Raw genomic sequence first — 23,624 nt, 5'->3', positions numbered from 1 at the left:
TAAACGGAAATCATTATACATTTGTCAATATTAAAAATCATATAAATTTTCTGTAATCCCCAATTACAAATTTGTGTATTATAATCCAATTTGAAGCAAGAATGATTTTATATGGTTTTTTTTCACTCACGCAAATTGATATTCTGAAATTCACTCGATACTATTAATGTATTCATATTACATCTTGTATTCTTTGGTGTCAATAATCCTTCTTTAAAATAGGTAAAATAGTTGCAAAACTGGAATTAGAATTACATTGGCAACTACTAAATGGATATACATAACGTACAACAAAGTTAATAAACAGGAATAAAACACTATTAGAAGGATTGTAGGTTGTATACAATTTACAAAGGTATATATGAAAATAGGAAATGAAAACAACACGTTATAAATTTCATGCGTCCGAGGCGATTTTCAGGATTTACCTTCATCAGGAACGCTGAAAGCCGAATATTTGAAAGCCAATGATGTATAAGGACCGAAAAAGTTGAAGAGTTATATGACGAAAAGGGACCTGAAGAAAAAGCCAAATCCATCTAAGGTCAACTTTGCCTGAGGGAGTTGAAACCTTAGTTTCTTTATGATTTCAAAATTTATATACGGTCAATTTTAGAAAGGTTGATTATAAATCATATCAGTACCGAAGGTGTGGTAAGATTGCTAATGAAACAACTATTCAACAGAGACCGAAGGACAGGTGTGTTAAAACAACTAGAGGTCCCCGTCATAAATGAGCAACACCAATACCGTATAGCAGGCTATCATGAAGAAATGTGAAACAATTCGTACGAGAAAACCAATGACCCATATTACTCAATTGCTGTCGCCAGGCGAAATTTGACAACTCGGCTATGGTAAGGGGAGACTAGGTTATATATAGACTTGTGTTCAAGTAAGGCAATTTTACTAATTTCAAGTCCTACAAAAATTGGTAGTTTATCTGGCTTTGATATTTGCCGACTGCTTAAGATATTTCTAAACTTGCAACACTTACACATGCAGTCAAGTTTTTCCAATTGAATTATCTTGCCTAGAGGAAACCGACTGTTGTCTTTCATATTGCCAACAAAAATGGACTAATTACAATAACTTATGACTGCTGTCCTATATGAGAGGAAAGAGGCATGATAAAGCGAATAATGTTATTTCATAAACTAATAAGTGCTCACACTTTGTGCTGTAGCTTGTAACTTTTATAAAGATCATAGTTGTATTCTTACTTATCAGTCCTATTGTCAATAGAAATTTTGCTGGTTTCTTGTAGGATTTTGCTAAACAATATATATTCAGTGTTAAAGAAGGACATATTTCAAGATTTGTTTCAATTCTTTATTTTTGTCGATTTAACAACCTTATTTTAATTTGCTATAAATGATTTTTTGACGTGGCCGTTTAGTTCGTGAAGTATTATAAAGAACCAGGGCAATCAATTTTTGTACCATCTGTTGAAGATGAGTTGTAATGTACACGTTCAATGTCTTATTGTTAAAAATTAGGAAAACGTGGAAAACGATTTTGAAATGCTTTACATAAGACACGTTTTAATATAGTTATATTGTATAGAATGATCAATAGTCCAAATGTCTGGTGTATTGGATCATCTCAGTAGCTCCAATTCATCAAAAGTTACAATTGTATATACAGTAAATAAAAGATGGATTTTCTAATTCATCGAATAAAATATTATCCGAAATCATTTACAAATGTGTAATAAATCTGACATGTTTACATGTACAACTTGCGAGAAATCTTGCAAATATAGATTCGTGGTTTTTGTTGTAAAAGTTTTAATACATAATACATTCTGCATTCTAAAATTTGCGCTTCAACAAGCCAATGATCCCGCCAATTGTTTTGCCATTTTTTCGTTAATTATGTCTACTAGCGCGTATTTCGTTCATGTATGTCAATGAAGTTTATTCGCAAGCTCAAGAAATGAATCCTCGATTATTATTGTGATCCCTGGGATATGTTTGATATCTTAAAGAAAGAAGGTGCCGGGTAAGCCCCTTAAGTGCACTGAATTGTTAACCTTATATATCAAAGAGCAATACTTGACTTTTGGGATATGTCTTTTGGTAAAATAAAATCATACTGCGTTCAATTAAATACTTTTTCTTGAAATCAGTGTGAATTTATGTTTTTTTAACGAAACGTATGAACATTTTTTCTAAATTACAGATATTTCAACGGTATGAAAACCATAGTGTGGTTACGTTCAAATAACACGATCTTTTAAATACACGTTTGTATTTCTATATTTGAAAGTCTTAACCTGTTACATGAACGCGGCCAATTTCAAAATTTCAGAAAACCGGCGGACACAAATCATATAAAAAGTAGTGTGGGTTACGTTGACAGCATCTTGAACCTTTGTAATGCCATTTGAACATTATGCCATTCATAGATCTAGTTACTGTCTATATCCACGTAGCGTGTCCCAGCGCAAAAGACCGTATGGAGACATCAACATATAGCCTATTTAAATTATAGTCGAAATCTATGAGCACATTTTAATTGGTGCTTAGTTTTATAGTACTAGCGAATGTAGGGTTATTCATTTATATCAATAAATAGTATGTGTGGCGTTAGAAATTACATACTCCTCTTTTAATGAAATACATCTATTAAGCTATCAAAAGACGGACTTCACAACCAATTTCTTTCAAAGCAGTTTTCTGTTATGCATTGTTTTTATCATGCTTTTTCAAATTGCTTTTATACTGTATCGTGGTTTCATTTTATAATCTACCTGCGTTGTGTCTTTAAGAATGAACTGTTTCTATTGCAAATTTCAATCCTGTTGAGTTTTCAAGACAAAATTTGACCCCACTAATGAGGTAATAGTTAACATTAGATTCATGGCAAAATAACACCTGTTAGTACAGTCGGAATGTATGAATAGCTGATTTTTTGTTTATGTCAGAGTAAAATGTATAAATGTATTAACCAGGAACGCCCCGGACCAAAGTTAGGAAAACATAACGACGTATGAGGATATAGTAAAAAGAACATTCAAGCCCAACTAATTTGGGAATTGCAACCTTTATAGGCTTTCCTAAGAAAAGATATTCGACATGAATTTGATTCGTGCATTGAGTCAGTTTTATCATATTTATGCTTGTAATGATTAAGTCACAGCGTTGAAAAATAAACTTTAATGTATTACTTAACTTTTTTCATTTCCTTGCTTCGGATTCATTTAAACGGGTTCACCCGTTTGTGCGATCCTTCTCCGCCCGCGCACTGTTTCCGCACCTCTCTTCGATAATCTATATTTTGATAGAATGAATTGTTCGTGGAATCTTAAGTAACTAATGGCACTGTGCACTGCTTTCTTTGTTTTTATCTAATTAGGAGGGGGTCAGTTGTCAAACATTGCGATATAGGTATCTTATCTTGTTTCAACAACTTACAAAATTTCAATCCTGGTATCTATGATGAGTTTATTTACAACCACTGGGTCGATGCCACTGCTGGTGGAGTTTTTATTCCCCGAGAGTATCACCAGCCTAGTAGTCAGCACTTCTGTGTTGACATGAATTATCATTGATATGGTCATAATTATAAATTAACTGTTTACAAAACTTTGAATTTTTGAAATACTAAGGCTTTTCTACCTCAGGAATAGATTACCTTAGCTGTATTTGGCAAAACTTTTAGGAATTTTTGGTCCTCAATGCTCTTCAACTTCGTACTTTATTTGGCCTTTTTAACTTTTTTTTATTCGAGCGTCACTGATGAGTCTTTTGTAGACGAAACGCGCGTCTGGCGCAAATACAAAATTTCAATCCTTGTATCTATGATGAGTTTATTTACCTGAACCACTGTCTTGTATTTCAATTTTTTTCATGCCTTATGCAATTCTGGTTTGTGGTTTTCTATAAAAAAAAAACTTGTTGTAGCTCTTAATTTTTTTGCAGTTGTATGAAACAATTTTTCTACCACTTTGGTCAAGTTTGGTTTGAATTGACTAAATCATATATCAGATTGAAAGTGCCCAAGTTCCAAAGAATCATACGGCGATAAAAATATGGTGGAACTAGTTTCATATGAATTGTATAGATCACTTGATATTTATGTCTTTATGTGTTAAAGAATAGTTGAAATAACAATTCAGAGGTTCCTAATAAAAATGTTGTGCCTTTGCATGGTTCCTAGCATTTTGATCATATATCAAATAATTTCATTCAAGCACATGTAAGTCATTGAGAAAAATATTTTGCATTTCCAATTGGGAAAACTATGCAACTACAAATGTGAAACTCAGTAAAACCTGGCTTTGCCAACTGATGCTCCCCAAACTGCACATTTATTTAGAAATAATGTTTTAGATTCAAAGGTTCAAAATGCTAGTGTGCTTGGAAAGAAAGATAATCATATACTTTTATTGCTATATTTGCCTGTATATATGTGTTAAAACAGTGGGATACCACCCCGAAACCACTGAACAACTAGTAAACAAATTTCTACGTCTAGTAACAGTAACAGCGACCTTGACCTTTGACCTATTGAACCCAAGTTTAATAGGCTGCTCCCCATTCCTATATCTTTCATCTATATACTTTTCATTCAAATCCAGCAAACGAAAATGAAGCTACCATCTGCAAACATTTTTTTTTTCTATTTTAGTAACATTGACCCTGATCTTTGACCTATTAACCTAAAATCGATAGGCTTTTTCATTTCCCTATATCTTCCATCTGTAAAAGTTGTCATTCCAATCAAGCAAGCAAAACTCAAGAAGCCATCAGGAAACCATTTTTCCAGTTTGTTTATTATTAGCAAGTGAACTTAATCTTTGACCCCAAAATCAACAGGATCCTACCCCTTCCCTGTATCTTTTATCTGTATAAGTTTCATTTGAATCAAGTAAAAAGAAACTCATGAAATGGTTACAAATCCAAAATAAAGAGCTGCACCGGGAGTGCATGATACGCCCGTAGCTTTTTCAAAGAATAAAACTCCATTCCTCCTCAATGTGATATCAGAAATTTATAAAATACTAAAGAGCTTATTTTAATAGATATAAACCAGTCACCAAAGTTCATGAAAACTGCTCAAAGCATTTTTGAGTTATTGTCCGAGAACTGGAAAATCCCTCCTTTTTCAGGAATAAAATCCCATTACTCAGAAACAAAATGTAAAATTTATAAAAATCGAAAGGGAGCTTACGTCAATAGATATAAATGAATTCACCAAGGTTTCATGAAAATTGGTTAAAGCGTTTTTGAGTTATTGTCCGATATGTTGACGACGGACGGACAGACAGACCATATTAATACGTCCTGTAAACGGGCGTATAAAAACATTTTCCACAAATTTTTTTTCAAGTTTGACCCTAAAATCAAAAGGCTTCTTTCACTTACCTATATCTTCCATCTGTATAAGTTTTGTTCCAATTAAGCAATGACTACTCAAGTTATTATTTAGGAAACCATTTGTTTCAGAAGAGTTATCAAGGCCGTAACTAGGCATGTTATTTTAGTGAGGCAGAACCAATCGCCGAGCAGAGCGAAATGAAAAAATAGAGCCGAGCGTAGGGAGGCGAAAAATTTCGCAGGTGTCTGGGATAAATGGTGTAAAATCCTTCATTCTGGGCATTTCCAGAGAGCTTGACATCGTTGAAACAAGCCGTCCGGTGTTTTTATTTTTGGACACTTTTTATATATTTTTCATATTTTAAGACATGTACTAACATCAAATTTTTAACAACTTTATCTAAATTTATATGTCGGATAAACATCCAAATATCAATTTGAGTCTGCCGCCAGAACACAGAACAAACATCGACTCAGTAGCAATTGTTATTCAAATTGGAGTTTACCAATTTTTCTATGGCCGGTTTCGTCAAATCGTTTCAGAATATTTGGTCTGCTGACATACTTATTGTGATGAACATGAAGCATGGCAAGACCGCACAGTCTCTCACCACTCATGCTAGTCCAAATAATTATGACGTCTTGAAAGGCTATTTTGTTTTTTATCTGGGACTCACTTGCCTCAATGGTAGTTACGGCCTTGGTTATCCAATTTTATCTTACTTACTCACATTCCATAGCTGGTCCTGAACATTAAACATGCATCCGTCATCATCATCATATTCCATAAAAAATATAACACAGCAAGACAAGTTGCATGCTTAGTCCAGCTAGTTTATTTTTACCTTTTCCGGAAACTGATGTTACCTTACTCTATGGCACTGTTAGAATATTTTTTTAAATATAAAGGACAAGAAGTACATGTGAAACAGTGGTAATTTCCATTGTTTTTCACCGATAGTTAATGGTATGTGGTAACAAATTCTTTATCCATGTTTTATAAGACAACTGGCTTTCAGGAACTGGCTATCATCATGGATGAAAGTACAGAAGGTGCTAAAGTCTGGATATCAGGAAAAATTCAATATTTTGAATGGAATACATAGAGGCAAAAAATTTCAAATTTTGCAAATGCTGCAAATTCCTGATAAATTTCATGCTTGTATCATCAACAACTTCTTTCAGAAATTATATAAACACTTGTAAAAATAATGATTTATAGAAGTGAGAATGAAAACAAGGGGATGTGTCAAAGAGTCAACAACTAGACCATAGAGCAGAAAACAGCCAAAAAAACAACCAATGGGTCTTTAACGTGGCGAGAAAATCCCTCACCTGGAGGTGGGCTTTAGCTGGCCCTTAAAAAATGTATACTAGTACAGCAAAATGGACGCCACACTCAACCCAAAACATATAAATGAACCATAAGAGTGCACACGCTGAAATGTCTCGCCTGTTTTATTTACCATTGATTTTATGTTGAAAGTCTTAAAGATAAAGATTTTACTACAAGTATCACATAAACTTAACACTTTTAAAGATCAATGACAATGACGTCAAGGTCAGATAAAAACTGTCACACAAACATGTACACCTTACAATTATTGCATACACCAAATATAGTTGACCCATTGCTTATGGTAATTGAAAAACAGACCAAAACACAAAAACTTAAAATTGACCGATGAACCATGAAAATGAGGTCAAAGTCAGATGACACCAGCTAGACAGACATGTACACCTTACAATCATTCCATACACCAAATATAGTTGCCCTATTGCTTACAGTACTTGTAAAAAATACCAAATCACAAAAAATTAACAATGACCAATGAATCATGAAAATGAGGTCAAGGTCAGATGAAACCTGCCAGTCTGACATGTACCCCTTACAATCATTCCATACACCACATATAGTTGACCTGCAGCTTGTAGTATCTGAGAAACGGACCTAATCACGTAACTTTAACCTTGATCACTGATCCATGAATTGAGGTCGAGGTCAAGTCAACCCTTCCTGACGGACATCAGCTAGACAGACATGTACACCTTACAATCATTCCATACAACAATTAGAGTTGACTTATTGCTATTAGTATTTGAAAAACAGACCAAAAACACAAAAACTTAACATTGACCAATGAACCATGAAAATGAGGTCAAGGTCAGATGACACCAGCTAGACAGACATGTACACCTTACAATCATTCCATACACCTAATATAGTTGACCTATTGCTTACAGTACTTGTAAAAAAGACCAAATCACAAAAAATTAACAATGACCAATGAACCATGAAAATGAGGTCAAGGTCAGATGAAACCTGCCAGTCTGACATGTACCCCTTACAATTATTCCATACACCACATATAGTTGACCTGCAGCTTGTAGTATCTGAGAAACGGACCTAATCACGTAACTTTAACCTTGATCACTGATCCATGAATTGAGGTCGAGGTCAAGTCAACCCTTCCTGACGGACATCAGCTAGACAGACATGTACACCTTACAATCATTCCATACAACAATAAGAGTTGACTTATTGCTATTAGTATTTGAAAAACAGACCAAAAACACAAAAACTTAACATTGACCAATGAACCATGAAAATGAGGTCAAGGTCAGATGACACCAGCTAGACAGACATGTACACCTTACAATCATTCCATACACCAAATATAGTTGACCTATTGCTTACAGTACTTGTATAAAAGACCAAATCACAAAAAATTAACAATGACCAATGAACCATGAAAATGAGGTCAAGGTCAGATGAAACCTGCCAGTCTGACATGTACCCCTAACAATCATTCCATACACCACATATAGTTGACCTGCGGCTTGTAGTATCTGAGAAACAGCCCCAATCATGTAACTTTAACCTTGATCACTGATCCATGAATTGAGGTCCAGGTCAGGTTAACCCTACCTGACGGACATGAAGACGTTGCAAGGAACCCAAATACCAAATGTAATTATCCTATTACTCATAAGTAAAAAATTAACATGACAAAAAAACTGTTATTTTTTTTCAAGCGGTCACTGAACCATGAAAATGAGGTCAAGGACAATGGGCATATGACAGACAGAAACTTCGTAACATAAGGTATCTGCATACAATGTATGAATCATCCAGGTCTTTGTCCTTCTGAAATATAAAGCTTTAAACAAATAGTTTACGCAGCCGCTGGATAGTGATACCTATGTCTCGCATATTGCGACTTTTGTATAATGAAATATACAAACTGAAACAATCCATTTATATACTTAACTGTCAAGGTTTGTTCTCAGATTAGTCTTAAACTGTTGTTCAGGAAGATATTGATCGTTTTTTTGGTGTTTAAATGCCACTGTCAGCACTATTGGCTATTTCATGGCCACCTGTTTTTATTGGTTGAGGAAGCCCCAAATGCCCGGAGAGAACCATGACCTTCTTCAGGAAAACTGGCAATGCTAGTAAATTAAGACTGGAGTCGAACACACCTGCCATGTCCATAGTTCAAACTCACAACCTCAGTTAGACCCCTCTACCACCGAGCCCACTCCAGGTAGAAAATAAAAACAAATATGTTCTTCATATGTGTTGATTTGATTTATTCATTTGACAATCAATATACATACATCAACAGAATCTTACATAAATTATCAATAAAATGATTGCACCATCATAACATCTATGTTACTACAACTGCAGTTTCTAAAACATGATCAAAAGTCACAGAAATAGATTTTTTTTTTTAGAAATGGTTAGAACTAATTGGTCCCAGTGGTAGCCAACAATAGTTATTTTTTTCCGTAGGAAAAACTTTCTTTATTAAGAGTTTTAAAAAAAAGAAAACATCTCAAGCAGGTTAACCTGATTTTTGCACAGTTTTATAAAATTTGTAACAATTAGGTGAAAAATAATTATAAAAAATCTAAACAGTTTCTGATTTATTGTAAAGGAATTATGTAAAAAAAATCAGATCTGCACATAAATGTGTATAAACAATACAAACCAGATGACCATTAAATAACTATAAAATTACAATAATCTTATTCAAAAGACAACAAAATCAAAATCAGTATTTGTTTCCTTTAGACTTCCATATACATTTTTTGCCAAAAAACAGAAAATGACCAAAGTTGGTGGTAAAGAGATGCTTAAATGAGTCAATAATATAATGAAGAATGCATCTTCCATTTCAAAATATGTGAGCAAAGCCTTCATATCAAAGTTTTTCGTAGATATTCGTAATGTAAATATTTAAAGAAAACAACCTTTGGTATGCATGCTAGTTTCGTATACAATTTTCATTATAAGTTGAACTTTCTACATACATGTATATACATACACAAGGTAAAAAAGGACGGTAACTTGTTTCTTTTGCAAGTGCCATTAATTTGGAAATGGTAATTTTCATACAAATCTTCTCTATTAAAATAAATAATCTAAAATATCCTATGATAAGCAAACTAATAATCAAAATTATTGGGGAAAAGAACTAATGAGAGCATACAAACAAGTCAGATACCAATAAAATCAAGACGTCTTGACATGCTAATTCTTTACTTGTACAAACTGAAATATATCTTACTTATGTTTGAACTTTCTTAAATTTTGTGAAGAACACATATTTAGATGACTAAAAAAATATTTAGGAAAAAGATATTAACTGGCTGCTTTCTGCTGTTATAGTTACTTTTTCTGCAACTTTCTTTCCTTAAATATCCAAGGGAGATAGCATCCAAGATAATTCATTTAAATGATAGCACTAAATTATCAAGGGGTGGTCATTTATAACCTTCAAGTTAAGGAAGATAACAAAAAATACAACAAGATGATAAACATAAGTTACCAAAGGGAGATAATGAGATAGCGTCTCACTTTACATAAGGAGATTGGTTTGAGGTCTAATTGGTATTTATCCCAAATATCCCTTTATTCGTATTCAAATGATTCCTTACGTAATTTTATAAAAGCAAATAACTGACTATCATTAATGGCCATGTTTTACTGATGTTTTCATTTAAGCATATAAGTAACATTAAAATACCTCAATCTGTTCTTACAATGCCCTTTTTAAAAAAAAATCATAAACATCACTGAACAATTTCTAAGCATTATCAAATATGATTATTTCCTGTAACATTTTATGTAATAGGTGAATGATTAAATTGCATGAATAGTGAATAAGGATTGCAATGTTCATACTTTTAGGATTGAATGCAAATAAATGAAATCTATGCATGGACAGTGTACAAATCAAGGATATATAATTGTTGTTGTAATGACACATTTACCACACACAAAAACATTTAACCATTCAGATTTGTAAATGAGTTTTTACAAATGTTATATAACATGTATTAACAAAATTAAAAAATATTATCAGAAAAGTTAAACATTGCAAATGTTCCAATTAAACTAAATTTTAAACCTTTTTAACTGTAAATCTAAATGTTCATCATAGTCCTGTAGGTTTGTATTCTAAACCATAGTTTGGTGTTTTGAGATATTAAAAAAAATATATGATAAAAAAGAATAACTGGACTTTTATAAGTCTAATATAAAATGACATGCACTTGCTGTATGCAAGACAAATATATACACATATTCTTGTTAAATAAGTAAAACATTGCTATAAAAAAAAAAACTTTTCCTTTTTGTGATAAGATAAGCAAGGTATATACCATGTATAAATTTCATCACTGATAATTAAATAATTCAATGAAAAATATAACAAAACCTAATTGCACATAAATTACTTTTATTACTACAACAAACACTTACATAAAACAAACATGTTTAAAAAAGCTGATATAAAACAATTAATATAATAATTTCAATGATTACAATTATGACTGTTTCAAACTTCTTAAAATATGATATTAAAACATTTATTCATCAACTAACAATCTTTGCTTTCAGACATTAACAAGATATAAACAGTCTGCAACATGTCATTATTTAACTCAGACTGCAAAAGTAGCGATAAATGTTATAGTTGTAAATTGCAATATATAAATCTTAGCAGAAGTATAGTGTGCAATGGAATTTTACAAGTATAAATAGAAATAACAATATAAATATTTGAATTTACAATGTTGGACAAAAGACCAAAGGTTAGTGAACCACTGGATATAATGATCATTCATACTTCCATTTTTCCTATTTAACCACTGGCTGCTGTTAAAAGTCATTGTATCGTTTAAGCAATAACAAATATGAATAACAATTAAGAAAAAAATCAGCATTACTGTATTAAGTTTTACCCTGTGTTCCATTTTCATTGAATAATATTAAAAGTATCTATATTTCTTATTTTCTAGATACATGTATATATTTTCTTTTAGGTGATTTGGATAAATTCAATTTTTGTCAATGGTTTTGAGTGGAAACAGAAAACAATCAGGACTGTCCTTAAAGCTATCAACACTAGAGTATTTAATAAATAAGTGTATTTCATAATCAATATGTTCAATAGTAAAAGAAAATACATGAAATGTTTACATTTGAAAGCATAACTTCTAATCAATATCACAATATTCTTCTATGTACTAAAGTGTTACATGTAAAATCTATGCAACATATACATTAAATTAATTCATACAGTGTTGTCTTGTCATTTTACTAAATATAAATGCTTGTTTTATAGAAATGTTGTGATTGAAACTGTTTCCATTAATTTTCAGGCAAGCATTTTTGTGGTTCAAAAATGGCACATATACAAACATTCAGACCCAAAATCAGTATTTTAATCACCCAGAGGATTAAACATTGTAAAGTCACTAAATTCAGGTCCTCCAGGCTGTTGTAACATTTGTAACATATCACTGAATTCTTCTGTCTGCTGCTGCTGCTGTTGTGGTGTCGTCTGCTGTTGAGGTTGTGACTGCTGCTGTGACACGTCTGCTCCACCTCCCTGCCAGTGAGAAGCAGGCGGCCATATAACTGGCCCAGATCCACCAGCTGAGGAATGAGAGAAAGAATTAGGTTGTGAATTTGGTGCTGTCTGGTTACTTCCTAACTGGGTGTAAGTAGGGGCACCTGCTGAAAGAAAAATGAAATATCCAGTTTATTTTAAGTTAATAAATTTCAAAAAATTAAGTTTTCATAAAACCACATGAGTTCTAACTGAATCTTTGATAGAAGCTATCTGATTTTTACAGATTTACATAACATTTTGGAAAGAAACTAGGTCGTACTATAAGGTATCGGTTAGGTAGGTAGATAAACTAATTTAATTTTGAATATTTTAACAGGGCTAAGCAAAAATGTCCATAAATGTGTCTAAGATGCATGAGTTGTAATTGGTTTTGAACTACATTTTAGTAATTGGGAGTACTGTCAGATCAGTACATTGTGTCTAAGATACATGAGTTGTTATTGGTTTAGTAATTGGGAGTACTGTCAGATCGGTACATTGTGTCATTAGTCTTTTTGTTAGTTGTTCTTTGTGTCAATCTAATGAGTCAAGACTTTTTCAACTGATTTTTATAGTTTGTTCTTATTTTGTGCTGTTACACCACTGTCCAAGGTATGGGAAGGGTTGGGCGCCGACAAACATTTTCTGTATGTGCCTGTCCCAGGTACTTGTTTGTCGTTTATTGTTTTTGTACATAAATCAGGCCTTTAGTTTTCTTGTTTAGCCTTAGGGAAGTTTCAGTTTAATGCAAGACTGAATTTGAATAAATCTGATATTTACCTGGAGATGAACTGTTGGGACTTATTTGAGAAAATCCTGACTGTGAATTGTTGGTATAATCTGCTGCCTGTAATAAGAATGTTTACTTTATTAAATAAATTATAAATAGTTGTAACATACTGATGTCTGTACTATACTGTAAATAGGGAAATTTTAGCAGTTTTGTCTCAAAAGGCATGTGTTTTATTTTGGTGTGTGTAATTTTGGTGCTTCATCCAATTGATATGTTTAATTTTGGCACAATAGTAGTGAGAGAGCTTATTCATATTTGCCTTTATTTACTTGTTGATTGACAAAATATCAATGACCTACACAAACTAGGAACAAGACAAAGTTAACTAAATGAAGGAATCTGATACCGATGTAATTGCAAATAATTCCGTATCTCAGGGTTCAAAGCTAAAAGAAAATATGAAAATCAAATTTATACATTTTATTGACAATAAAACTAAAACATTAAAATCACTTTTTAAATAAGATTATTTATTTATTACAAAAATAGGACATTTTCTACTTAAGAGCATTGGGCTGTCTGAAATTAACGAACAACTTTTAAAGGACTAAAGATTTATAAGATTTTTTAAAACACACAAAATTTTTTCATGGGAATATTTGAAGAACCAGACTTACCATCTTAAAAGTAGCACTTATTATGCTAAAACTGTAAAAGCAGACTTGTTGAAAACCATGGTTCTTTACTTCATTGGTATGAACACTCACATTTTCCGGTTTTTTCTATTTTTAAATCAAATGATGATAAACTCATTCATAACTGAACAAGCCAAGAAAGGACAAATTTTTGAAATCAAAATAATTCATCACTGTGTATGTATACAAACCTGATTTTGTGAAAATCCTGCCTGGTTTTGCCATCTACTCTCTGGGTTTGGACTTCTCCTGAGATGTGACATGCCTCCCCTCCCCGAGGCAGATTGTGGCATTGACATGGAGGCAGAAACATTAGGAGAGGGGTATTTCATCTGTGCTGAAGAGTTAAACCCATACATGTCTTGCCCAACTTGTCTTGTACCTGTAAAAGATTATAAAATAATGTATAATATGATTATATTCTTTTGAAAGAAAATACAGGACACTAATTGACCTGGGAATTGCACCATCAATCCATACCCAGTGCTAATAAATGAATTTGTGATTTCTATTCTATATCATTATTGTAATGCAACAGAAATCTGAGTTCAATCTGTTAACCTGAAAATGTGAAGGTAAATCTAACTGTACATTTGAGGTTAATTCAGAGAAAATGAGTTCATGCAAGTATCAGATAGATTGATTGTTGGTTGCTTAATGTCCAGTGGCATGCATTTTAGGAGTTGTAGTTCATATAAATACACATTATGGTAAATTATTTAGTTGGTTATTGTATGTGCTCTATATTTGCTGGTTTAAAATACCAGTTGAAAATTGACCAAAATCTATGATTTTTTTCCCTAAAATTCATAGTATAGACTTTTTGATGATGTTACACCATTTATTATGGTCTCATGGATTGTAAGCTACCTATTTGGGATTTTGTATTATCTCATCTTCAAAATAAACATAAAACTCTTTACTTACTTGTGAGAACTGATGAATACCCTCCAGCCTCTGGATGATTATACTGGTTTGTATAGTCAGCCTTTGTAGAGGATGTCATTCCAAGATTGTCTGTTGGTAATGGACGAGGTGGATTACTGAAGGTATTTATCTGTGGATCTTGTGCCTGGTCAGCTGGATTTGGTATTCCTGACTGCTGGCCTGCTGAACCTTGTTGAGCTGTTCTATTAAACAAATGAAAAACTTGGTCAAATACAAATACTTAAGGGATTGTCAGCACTGAAGGATTAAATTTCCTTTTCTTTGCATTGTGCACTAAAAGAAATGGCGCTATTTCACATTCACATATACCGGTAATGTTTTATTTTTGTTATTGCACTGACAGTAATAGTATTTCAGTGTGATAGAAATAATTTAAAACAAATCAAAGTGCTTATAAGCACTTAATGGTAAAGATTGCATTCATTTCGCACTGTAAACTAAAAATAAAATGCTTCGCTGGGGCGCAGCTTGATACGACCGCAGAGGTCGAACCCTGAACAGTTGGGGCAAGTATGGACACAACATTCAAGCTTGATACAGCTCTGAATTTGGATTGTTATTAAATATTTGACACAGCATAGGTTTCTGACACAGAAAGAATGTGGTCTAAGAATTTGAATTTTTTTTAATTTACCTATTATGGTCCAATGTCCAAAATCAAAATACATGGTTAGATTCAGCATATCAAAGAACCCCATATATTCAATTTTTGTTGAAATCAAAAAAAGTTTAATTTTGGACCCAAACTTGGACCAACTTGAAAACTGGGCCCATAATCAAAAATCTAAACACATGTTTAGATTCAGCATATCAAAGAACCCCAAGAATTCAATTTTTGTTAAAATCAAACTAAGTTTAATTTTGGACCCTTTGGACCTTAATGTAGACCAATTTAAAAAAACAGGACCCAAAATTAAAAACCTAATACACGGTTAGATTTGGAATATCAAAGAACCCCAATGATTCAATTTTAGATGAAATCAAACAAAGTTTAATTTTGGACCCTTTTGACCTCAATATGAACCAATTTGATAACAGGGTCCACAAATAAAAAATCTAAATACATGGTTAGATTCAGCATATCAAAGAACCCCATATATTCAATTTTTGTTGAAATCAAACAAAGTTTAATTTTGGACCCCAATTAGGACCAACTTGAAAACTGGGCCAAAAATCAAAAATCTAAATACATGTTTAGATTCAGCATATCAAAGAACCTCATATATTCAATTTTTGCTAAAATCAAACAAAGTTTAATTTTGGACCCTTTGGACCTTCATATGGATTTTTTTGTTAAAAAAAAAGATGCAACATTTGCAGATATTTTTACTGGTCTTCCTTTATAAATATGCATTTCTTTAAACATAATTTAAAAGCAGTGTAAGGGAAGTAACCAAAACGTTGTATTTGGATTACCTCCCTTACACTGTTTTAAATTATCTTTATTGTTCATTAACCATTACTTTATACATAATTTAAAAGCAGTGTAAGGGAGATAATTTCAATGATGTATTTGATTTATCTCCCTTACACTGTTTTAAATTATGTTTTGTACTAAAGTATTTGTCCATTAACCAGGACAACCTTGTTTTTCCCCCTTTTTTGCCCCTAATTCTTAAACGGTTAGAGCCATAACCCCTCAAAGCAAATCCTAACCATCCCTTTGTCGTATGGAAACTTGTAGTATAATTTCAGAGAGATCCATACACCGTTCCACAGTTATTGTCTGGAAACTATAAAATGCTTATTTTTGGCCCCTAATTCCTTAACTGTTGGTACCATAACCCCCAAGATCAATCCCAACCTTCCTTTTGTGGTATTTAACCTTATGGTCAAATTTCAAAAAGATCCATTCACTTAAACTAAATTAGAGTGCGAAAACCAATGTGTCTTCGGACGACGACGCCGCACGACGACGACGATGACGCCAACGTCATACCAATATACGACCACAAAATTTTTTTGCGGTCGTATAATTAATCATTGCAGTGTATTAAGCATTTGAAAGTAATACCATGAATTGATTCAACAACAATAATGGATAAAGGAAGATAACTCCAATTCTAAATGTTAATTTAATAATAACATCATTGATATTTTTAAAGTTATATGAAATGAGTTTCTTGTAATTTTAATATTATCGAAATTATTGTACCAATGCATGCATATATACTAAACTAAGTCCTGTATGAACGTTTTTTTATATTTATTTCGATTCTATAACGTATTATCGACAAATAATATTCCATTCAGTGATTGTTGGTCGCAAGCTAATTAACTCTTGAGTTTGTTGCCAAGGTTTACTGGATCGTGACATTGATAAACAATCAATACAGAGTACATGGAAAACTTGACAAATAAGTGAATTGAAAAAGCCTTGATATATTTTTTTAACATTTGCCATGCATTCCCATTTGTTAATTAAACTTTTCCTAAACAATTGTTAAATGATTTGTTGTATTAAATTTGTTCTTCAAGAATCAGTTATTTCAATTTTCTTTCTAGCGCATGTTTGTTTATATTCTTTCATCACGGTTTTCCCCTCGCACTTGCGCTGTGCGGATGCCAAAGTTCTAACGAGAGGTCGTGTAATAAAGGTCACTGCATACCATAAAATATCAGCGAATTAGTGTACGGGAAGACAATAATTCAATAGCAGCACATTTATGTAGATTTTGATATCAACTATTTTTTTGAACTTGAAGTTTCATATGACTTTAAAACAGATACTAGATTCATGCACCATGCACAATTTAATTAATTCTCAACAAATTTTGTTATACACATACACATCATTTTGTAACTTGAATATCATTGATAGATTTCTTGAGGTGTTCATGGATAAGATGTATAGATGTTGTGATCAATGTACTATGTTTTATTTATCTCAAAAGTAGTGTTAAGTCTGGAAAATAAATAACTATCAAGCCAAAAACATAAGTAATAGATTGCATGAATGCAATCTTTACCCCAAAAGTGCAAAATGTCTTTCTGCATTAGAATTCTAAAATGCATCAATTTGTATGCAACTAAATCTGAACTGTAGATGCGTAAATTCAGAAACTGATGTGATTTTTTTTCATTACCGAGAAAAATGGGAAAGAATGATTAACTCAATTAAGTAATACCAGTACTGTATTTGAAGAGTTGCCACCATCAAATCCAAAATTGACCGTGGCATCTCTTCAAAGAACTGTAATTCCTATTCTAATAAAAATAATCTTTAAAATGTTCAGAATTAAACAATTCAAATATTCCAAAAATGTTGATTGTGATTCCTCAACACTGTTGCCATTGACTCCGACAGTCAACCATTGAATTGATGGCAGAGGACATCCAATCAAAATTTGCGTTACATACCTTATTGCATTAGAAAAAGTTAAACAAAAATGCATGCTTTTGGCCTGCTCAGCAGACCCACATTTGTAATTCAAAGTATCGGCAAGAGTGGGTGTATAACTTTGTGTAATACTTTACTACCACCTGTACAGAAATTCCATTTACTATTATTACATTGTTAAGGGTTGTCAAGATAGGCCCTAATAAATGCATGCATTAATTTCTAAGCAGTAAACATACTTTGCTGATGTATTAGTACAAACAATGTACTCTACTTCATCAGTATAAGGATTCTGGAAACTAAAGCTACTGGTTCTCAACCATACCCAGTCATTATTAGCTGCTCTAAATCTGTACATTATAGACATTACTTGACCTTTCAACTTTAACACTGTAATAAAAATAGTTTTTCATAGAAAATAACATTCTTCAAGTTGAGGAAACTGAATTTTTCAACTTTACATTTTAAAAGGGCTATTTAAAGAAAATATATATGAGATGGATAACAGATACACTCTTTAATATACATTTTTACAAATGATACAGCTTTGAATGTGTTTTACAAGAAATGTGTACATTTATATAATGAAACTTTTGATAGTTCCTAAGTTAATGCCAGAATGAAATATAAATTAATATGCTTCCAAGATTTTCTTTGTATGCAGAATATAACAGATGGTATATGATAATGACTGATGAACTCTGTCAAAAGTCATGTTCTTTTAACTATTTCACAGTTTAAAAAACATCTTAAATGTTTTGTCGCTATATTCTAGAAATTAATCCAAGTACTCTTTCACAATACAGGATAACATTACCTTGCTCAAAGGTATCTTTCATGTGAGTTTTATCTTCTGGGTGATAAAAATCAAAAGCTGATTTCCCTAACAATTCCTGTGGTTGATAACCAAGTAAAGCTGTTACCCTGAAAAAAGAAAAATGTATTACTATTAGTTAAACTTTAGGATTTTTAAATTCATTGTGTACATTAAAATTGAAGTGGTTTATTTAGTTTGTACATGAAAATTGAAGTGGGTTAACTCCCCATTAACTTAAATTTAAATCACAAGTTGACAAAATGTTTTATTTGAAAGTTGCCTATATTCATCCATTTGACAACCATTCTTCTCCAAAAACTTTTTCACTCATTCAAATCTGCACATCAAAAACTCATGAACAATTACATAGAGTGATAATATCACATTAGCAGCAATGAAGTTTAATATATTGAGATTGACAAATAATTTTGTGAAAAATTATTTCATTTTTAAAAACTTGTGACTATACTTCTCAAATAAATTTGTCTAATTGAAACCCTTACCTCTGGTCGACAAAAGTAAATTTTCCCTCTATACTGTGTCTGGAAACAAATTCTGTGGCATTGTTTGCACCCATTAAATCATTACAGTTGGGTGCACTAGTCACCTGCAGTCTTCCAATGGCAACCAAACAACAATGGCTGCCAGGACCAGAATTTTCATCTGGATCTCTATCAATTTGTACTCCTGTCCATCAAAATAAAATAAATATTAAACCTTGGTAACAACATAAACTTAATAATGGATAAAATAACAGAATTTATCAAGACTAATAAAAGCACAAAATGACATGATACTAGAAACAGCTTTAATTACAGCACAATGACTTGAGTGTGTAGGTAAAGGTTATATCTTTGGTAAGCTTACTTGCTAGCTGAACCGTGAAATAATTACTTCCTTTGGGCAGAGTCAATTATTATAGTTAAGAAGAGAACCAGTCAAAGGTAAAGACAGTGCATAAACATTGTGAAACCAGTTTAGAAATATGTTTTCAATCTAATTTTAAAATATAGTGTCCATTATAAGCTAATTCACAAGTATGTTGTATATGTGTTTGATTTGTCAATTTTGCTTTAATTAAAACAATATATACAATACCATTTTTACAAAAGAGGAACATCTCAAAGATGACCCGACTAAGTTTATTTTTACACCTTCTGTAGCACCCACCCCCACTCCCCCCCCCAAAAAAAACCAAAACACAATGATATCCTTACATATATAATAAGGATATGAAAAGTGTTTTTTTAGGCGATAAAATCATAATGTATACTGTGGATTCATTTATTTTCGTGGGAATCAATTTTTCGTGGATTGCTGAAAACTTGCATTTTCGTGGATATTTGATTTCGTGGTTTTGCCAATCTCTGTATACAAAGTCTATTGAAAATTTGTAATTCGTTGATCATTTGAATTCGTGGTTCACCTGTACCCACGAAACCCACGAAAATTGGTATCCAACGAATAATAATGAATCCACAGTATATAGAATTATACATGTAAACAATCTAGTTATCAATGAACAGGGGTAGGCTCCATGTTGAAGGCTGTACTTTGACCTATAATTGTTAACTTTATCATTGTGACTTGGATGGAGAGTTGTCTCATTGGCACTCATACCACATCTTCTTATTTATAGTAATTGATTGAAATGAAATTGACAAATCAAACACACCTACAACCTAAAAACATATTTTTGAACTAACTTGTAAAACTGGTTTTTACAATATTTATATATTGTTCCTACTTTTGATTGGTTCCCTGCTAAATTATTGACTCAGCCCAAAAGAAGGTAGTACCTTAGCTAATAATGATTTCATGGTTCAGCTTAGCTAGCAAACAAGCTAACCAAAGATACTACCTTTACTTACACACTCCAAGTCATAGAATCCTTATTTCCTAATGCCATTCAATTTTTTTTTTTTTGCTTTTTATAAGGCCATTTAATGATTTACTATAATTGTATCCTTTAATCCCTACCAGGTTCTTTTGTATACAAAACTGGGATGAGCAGGGAACATCATTAACCTTCAATGAGTCCCAGACACCAGCAGATTGACTGTAAATGACCTTAGTGAGACTTGGAACCCTACAGAAGTGGTGAAATGAAGAATTTGTTTTGAAGGAAGATGTCAACTTCTAGTGCAATCTAGCTTTAAGTAAGGTGAATATGGGAGGCAGATGGTTGGAGAGTGATGAAGAGTACCTATTTTGTGAAATCAACTCCTACGTATTTAACCAATAGCCCTCAAACTGTCTATAATTTTGGTTTATACATTGTAGATCTGCCTTTTAACTATGTAGACATTTGGACAATTTTTGCAGATTTTTCAGATGGTGAAATTCAGTCAATTTGCAGTAACATTCTCAAAGGATGGTACATGTATCCATTTTGTGCTATCAAATCCTCTTACATTTTTCAACATTATAAAGTGTTTTATATGTATTGAAGAAAGATACTTCCCTTTGTGTACAGATTTGGAGAATTTTAGTTTGTTTTAGCAAATATTACCCTGGAGATTTGTTTTCCTTTGTTTTGATCATTTTTAAAAATCAGTAAGACATCCCCTTTCAATGCTGCCGTTTAACAGATTCTCTTTAAATATAAAAAAATAATGTTGTTACCATTTGTATGGCTTTTCAAATCATTTGAGTCTTTGACCCATATCTAAAAATGCTTAATCATATTTCCAAATAATTCTTATATGATTTGCATATTAGGGAATACGTTGATATGATTGGTTGAGAGGACTTCCGGTAATTGTTCTTGACGTAGTTTATTTTTCGATAGACGACGTTGACCGAACTTCTTTTCGTAACCAATGTAAACAAGATGGCGGCGATAATGACACAATCCGGATCAACGTTAATAAAATTTATTTTCACTTCGCGTTAATCGTTGAATTAAATAATAAACACAAAACATTCGTTTGAATGATAATAAGAGTTTTTGTAGTTTATTTTTTTATTGGATTGCAAATTTCATGGACTTCATATTTTTGCGTTAACCAACAAATATATTCATGCGCCAGGCCTATTCAATGAAACAAATATACAATTTACGTGTGATAGAAGTTACGAGTGTGGAAAAATTCCTTATCTCCAATTTTAAAGAATTATAAGGATTAAACGCCTTTTTAAAGGAATTTATTGGTGTATAAACTGTACTAAGTCACTCACAAACATATCATAAAAGTCCTTTGGACTTTTATTTGTTTGTGAGTGAATTGGTCGAGTTTATACACCAATAAATTCCTTTAACTAGAGGCTCTAAAGAGCCTGTGTCGCTCACCTTGGTCTATGTGCATATTAAACAAAGGACACAGATGGATTCATGACAAAATTGTGTTTTGGTGATGGTGATGTGTTTGTAGATCTTACTTTACTGAACATTCTTGCTCCTTACTATTATCTCTATCTATAATGAACTTGGCCTGGTAGTTACAGTGGAAAATATTTTGTCAAAATTTATGAAAATTGTAAAAAATTGACTATAAAGGGCAATAACTCCTTAAGGGGTCAATTGACAATTTTGGTCATGTTGACTTATTTGTAGATCTAACTTTGCTGTACATTATTGCTGTTTACAGTTTATGTCTATCTATAATAATATTCAAGATAATAACCAAAAGCTGCAAATTTTTTTTTAAATTACCAATTCAGGGGCAGCAACCCAACAACGTAGTGCCTGATTGGTCTGAAAATTTCAGGGCAGATAGATCTTGACCTAATGAACAATTTTATCATCATCAGATTTGCTCTAAATGCTTTGGTTTCAGAGATATGAGCCAAAAACTGCATTTTACCCTATGTACTATTAATTAGCCATGTCGGCCATCTTGGTTCGTGGGCAGGGTCATGGGACACATTTTTTAAACTAAATACCCTAATGATGATTGTGGACAAGTTTGGTTAAATTTGTCTTAGTAGTTTCAGAGGAGAAGATTTTTGTAATAGATTACAAAAATTTACGAAAAAGGGTTAAAAATTGACTATAAAGAGCAATAACTCCTTAAGGGGTCAACTGACCATTTTGGTCAACTTAACTTATTTGTAGATCTTACTTTGCTGAACATTATTGCTGTTTACAGTTTATCTCTATCTATAATAATATTCAAGATAATAACCAAAAACGGCAAAATTTCCTTAAAATTACCAATTCAGGGGCAGCAACCCAACAACAGGTTGTCCGATTCATCTGAAAATTTCAGGGCAGATAGATCTTGACCTGATAATCAGTTTTACCCAACGTCAGATTTGCTCTAAATGCTTTGGTTTCAGAGATATAAGCCAAAATCTACATTTTACCCCTATGTTCTATTTTTAGCCATTGCGGCCATCTTGGTTGGTTGGCCGGGTCACCGGACCCTTTTTTTAAACTAGATACCCCAATGATGATTGTGGCCAAGTTTGGTCAAATTTGGCCCAGTAGTTTCAGAGGAGAAGATTTTTGTAAAAGTTAACGACGACGGACGACAGACGCCAAGTGATGAGAAAAGCTCACTTGGCCCTTTGGGCCAGGTGAGCTAAAAAGGCGTTTAATCCTATAATAACTTCCCAATAAATTACCTGCTGGTGGCCAGTTCTTTATATAACCAGTGACGTGTACAACAGTGTAATGGTTTCCATCATTTGATGGACCAATGGTGTTCCTTTGACGGACACGTAAGGAATGATTGGCTGTCATTGGATCAACCTGTACATTTCCCATCTTCATTCTACATATAAAACCTCTTCTGGATCCCATACACAATCTGATAGATGCTGAAATGAAAAATACACCATACACATAATAAAATGCTTCGCTGGGGCGCAGCTTGATACGACCGCAGAGGTCGAACCCTGAACAGTTGGGGCAA

At 32.5% G+C, this 23,624-nt stretch overlaps 1 protein-coding gene across 4 annotated transcripts in view; it reads right to left on the bottom strand.

The window, feature by feature from the left end:
- Positions 1-8,894: 8,894 nt before the first annotated feature.
- Positions 8,895-23,624, bottom strand: part of LOC127734579 (aryl hydrocarbon receptor nuclear translocator homolog) — a 55,080-nt gene continuing 40,350 nt past the window's right edge. For all 4 annotated transcript variants that reach the window (XM_052244527.1, XM_052244528.1, XM_052244525.1 and 1 more), the window contains exons 9-16: positions 23,335-23,529; positions 19,269-19,452; positions 18,766-18,872; positions 18,188-18,338; positions 14,588-14,790; positions 13,852-14,042; positions 13,013-13,079; positions 8,895-12,357 (exon numbers count right to left, since the gene is read on the bottom strand). In XM_052244527.1, the coding sequence (XP_052100487.1) occupies positions 12,062-12,357; positions 13,013-13,079; positions 13,852-14,042; positions 14,588-14,790; positions 18,188-18,338; positions 18,766-18,872; positions 19,269-19,452; positions 23,335-23,529 (1,394 nt within the window). In that variant the 3' untranslated portion in view covers positions 8,895-12,061. The remainder of the gene's footprint in view (positions 12,358-13,012; positions 13,080-13,851; positions 14,043-14,587; positions 14,791-18,187; positions 18,339-18,765; positions 18,873-19,268; positions 19,453-23,334; positions 23,530-23,624) is intronic.

This window comes from Mytilus californianus, unplaced genomic scaffold, assembly GCF_021869535.1.
Source record: "Mytilus californianus isolate M0D057914Y unplaced genomic scaffold, xbMytCali1.0.p SCAF_3, whole genome shotgun sequence".
NCBI lineage: Eukaryota > Metazoa > Mollusca > Bivalvia > Mytilida > Mytilidae > Mytilus > Mytilus californianus.
The sequence above is the reverse complement of the archived record's forward strand: the minus strand, read 5'-3'. Positions and strand labels throughout refer to the sequence as shown.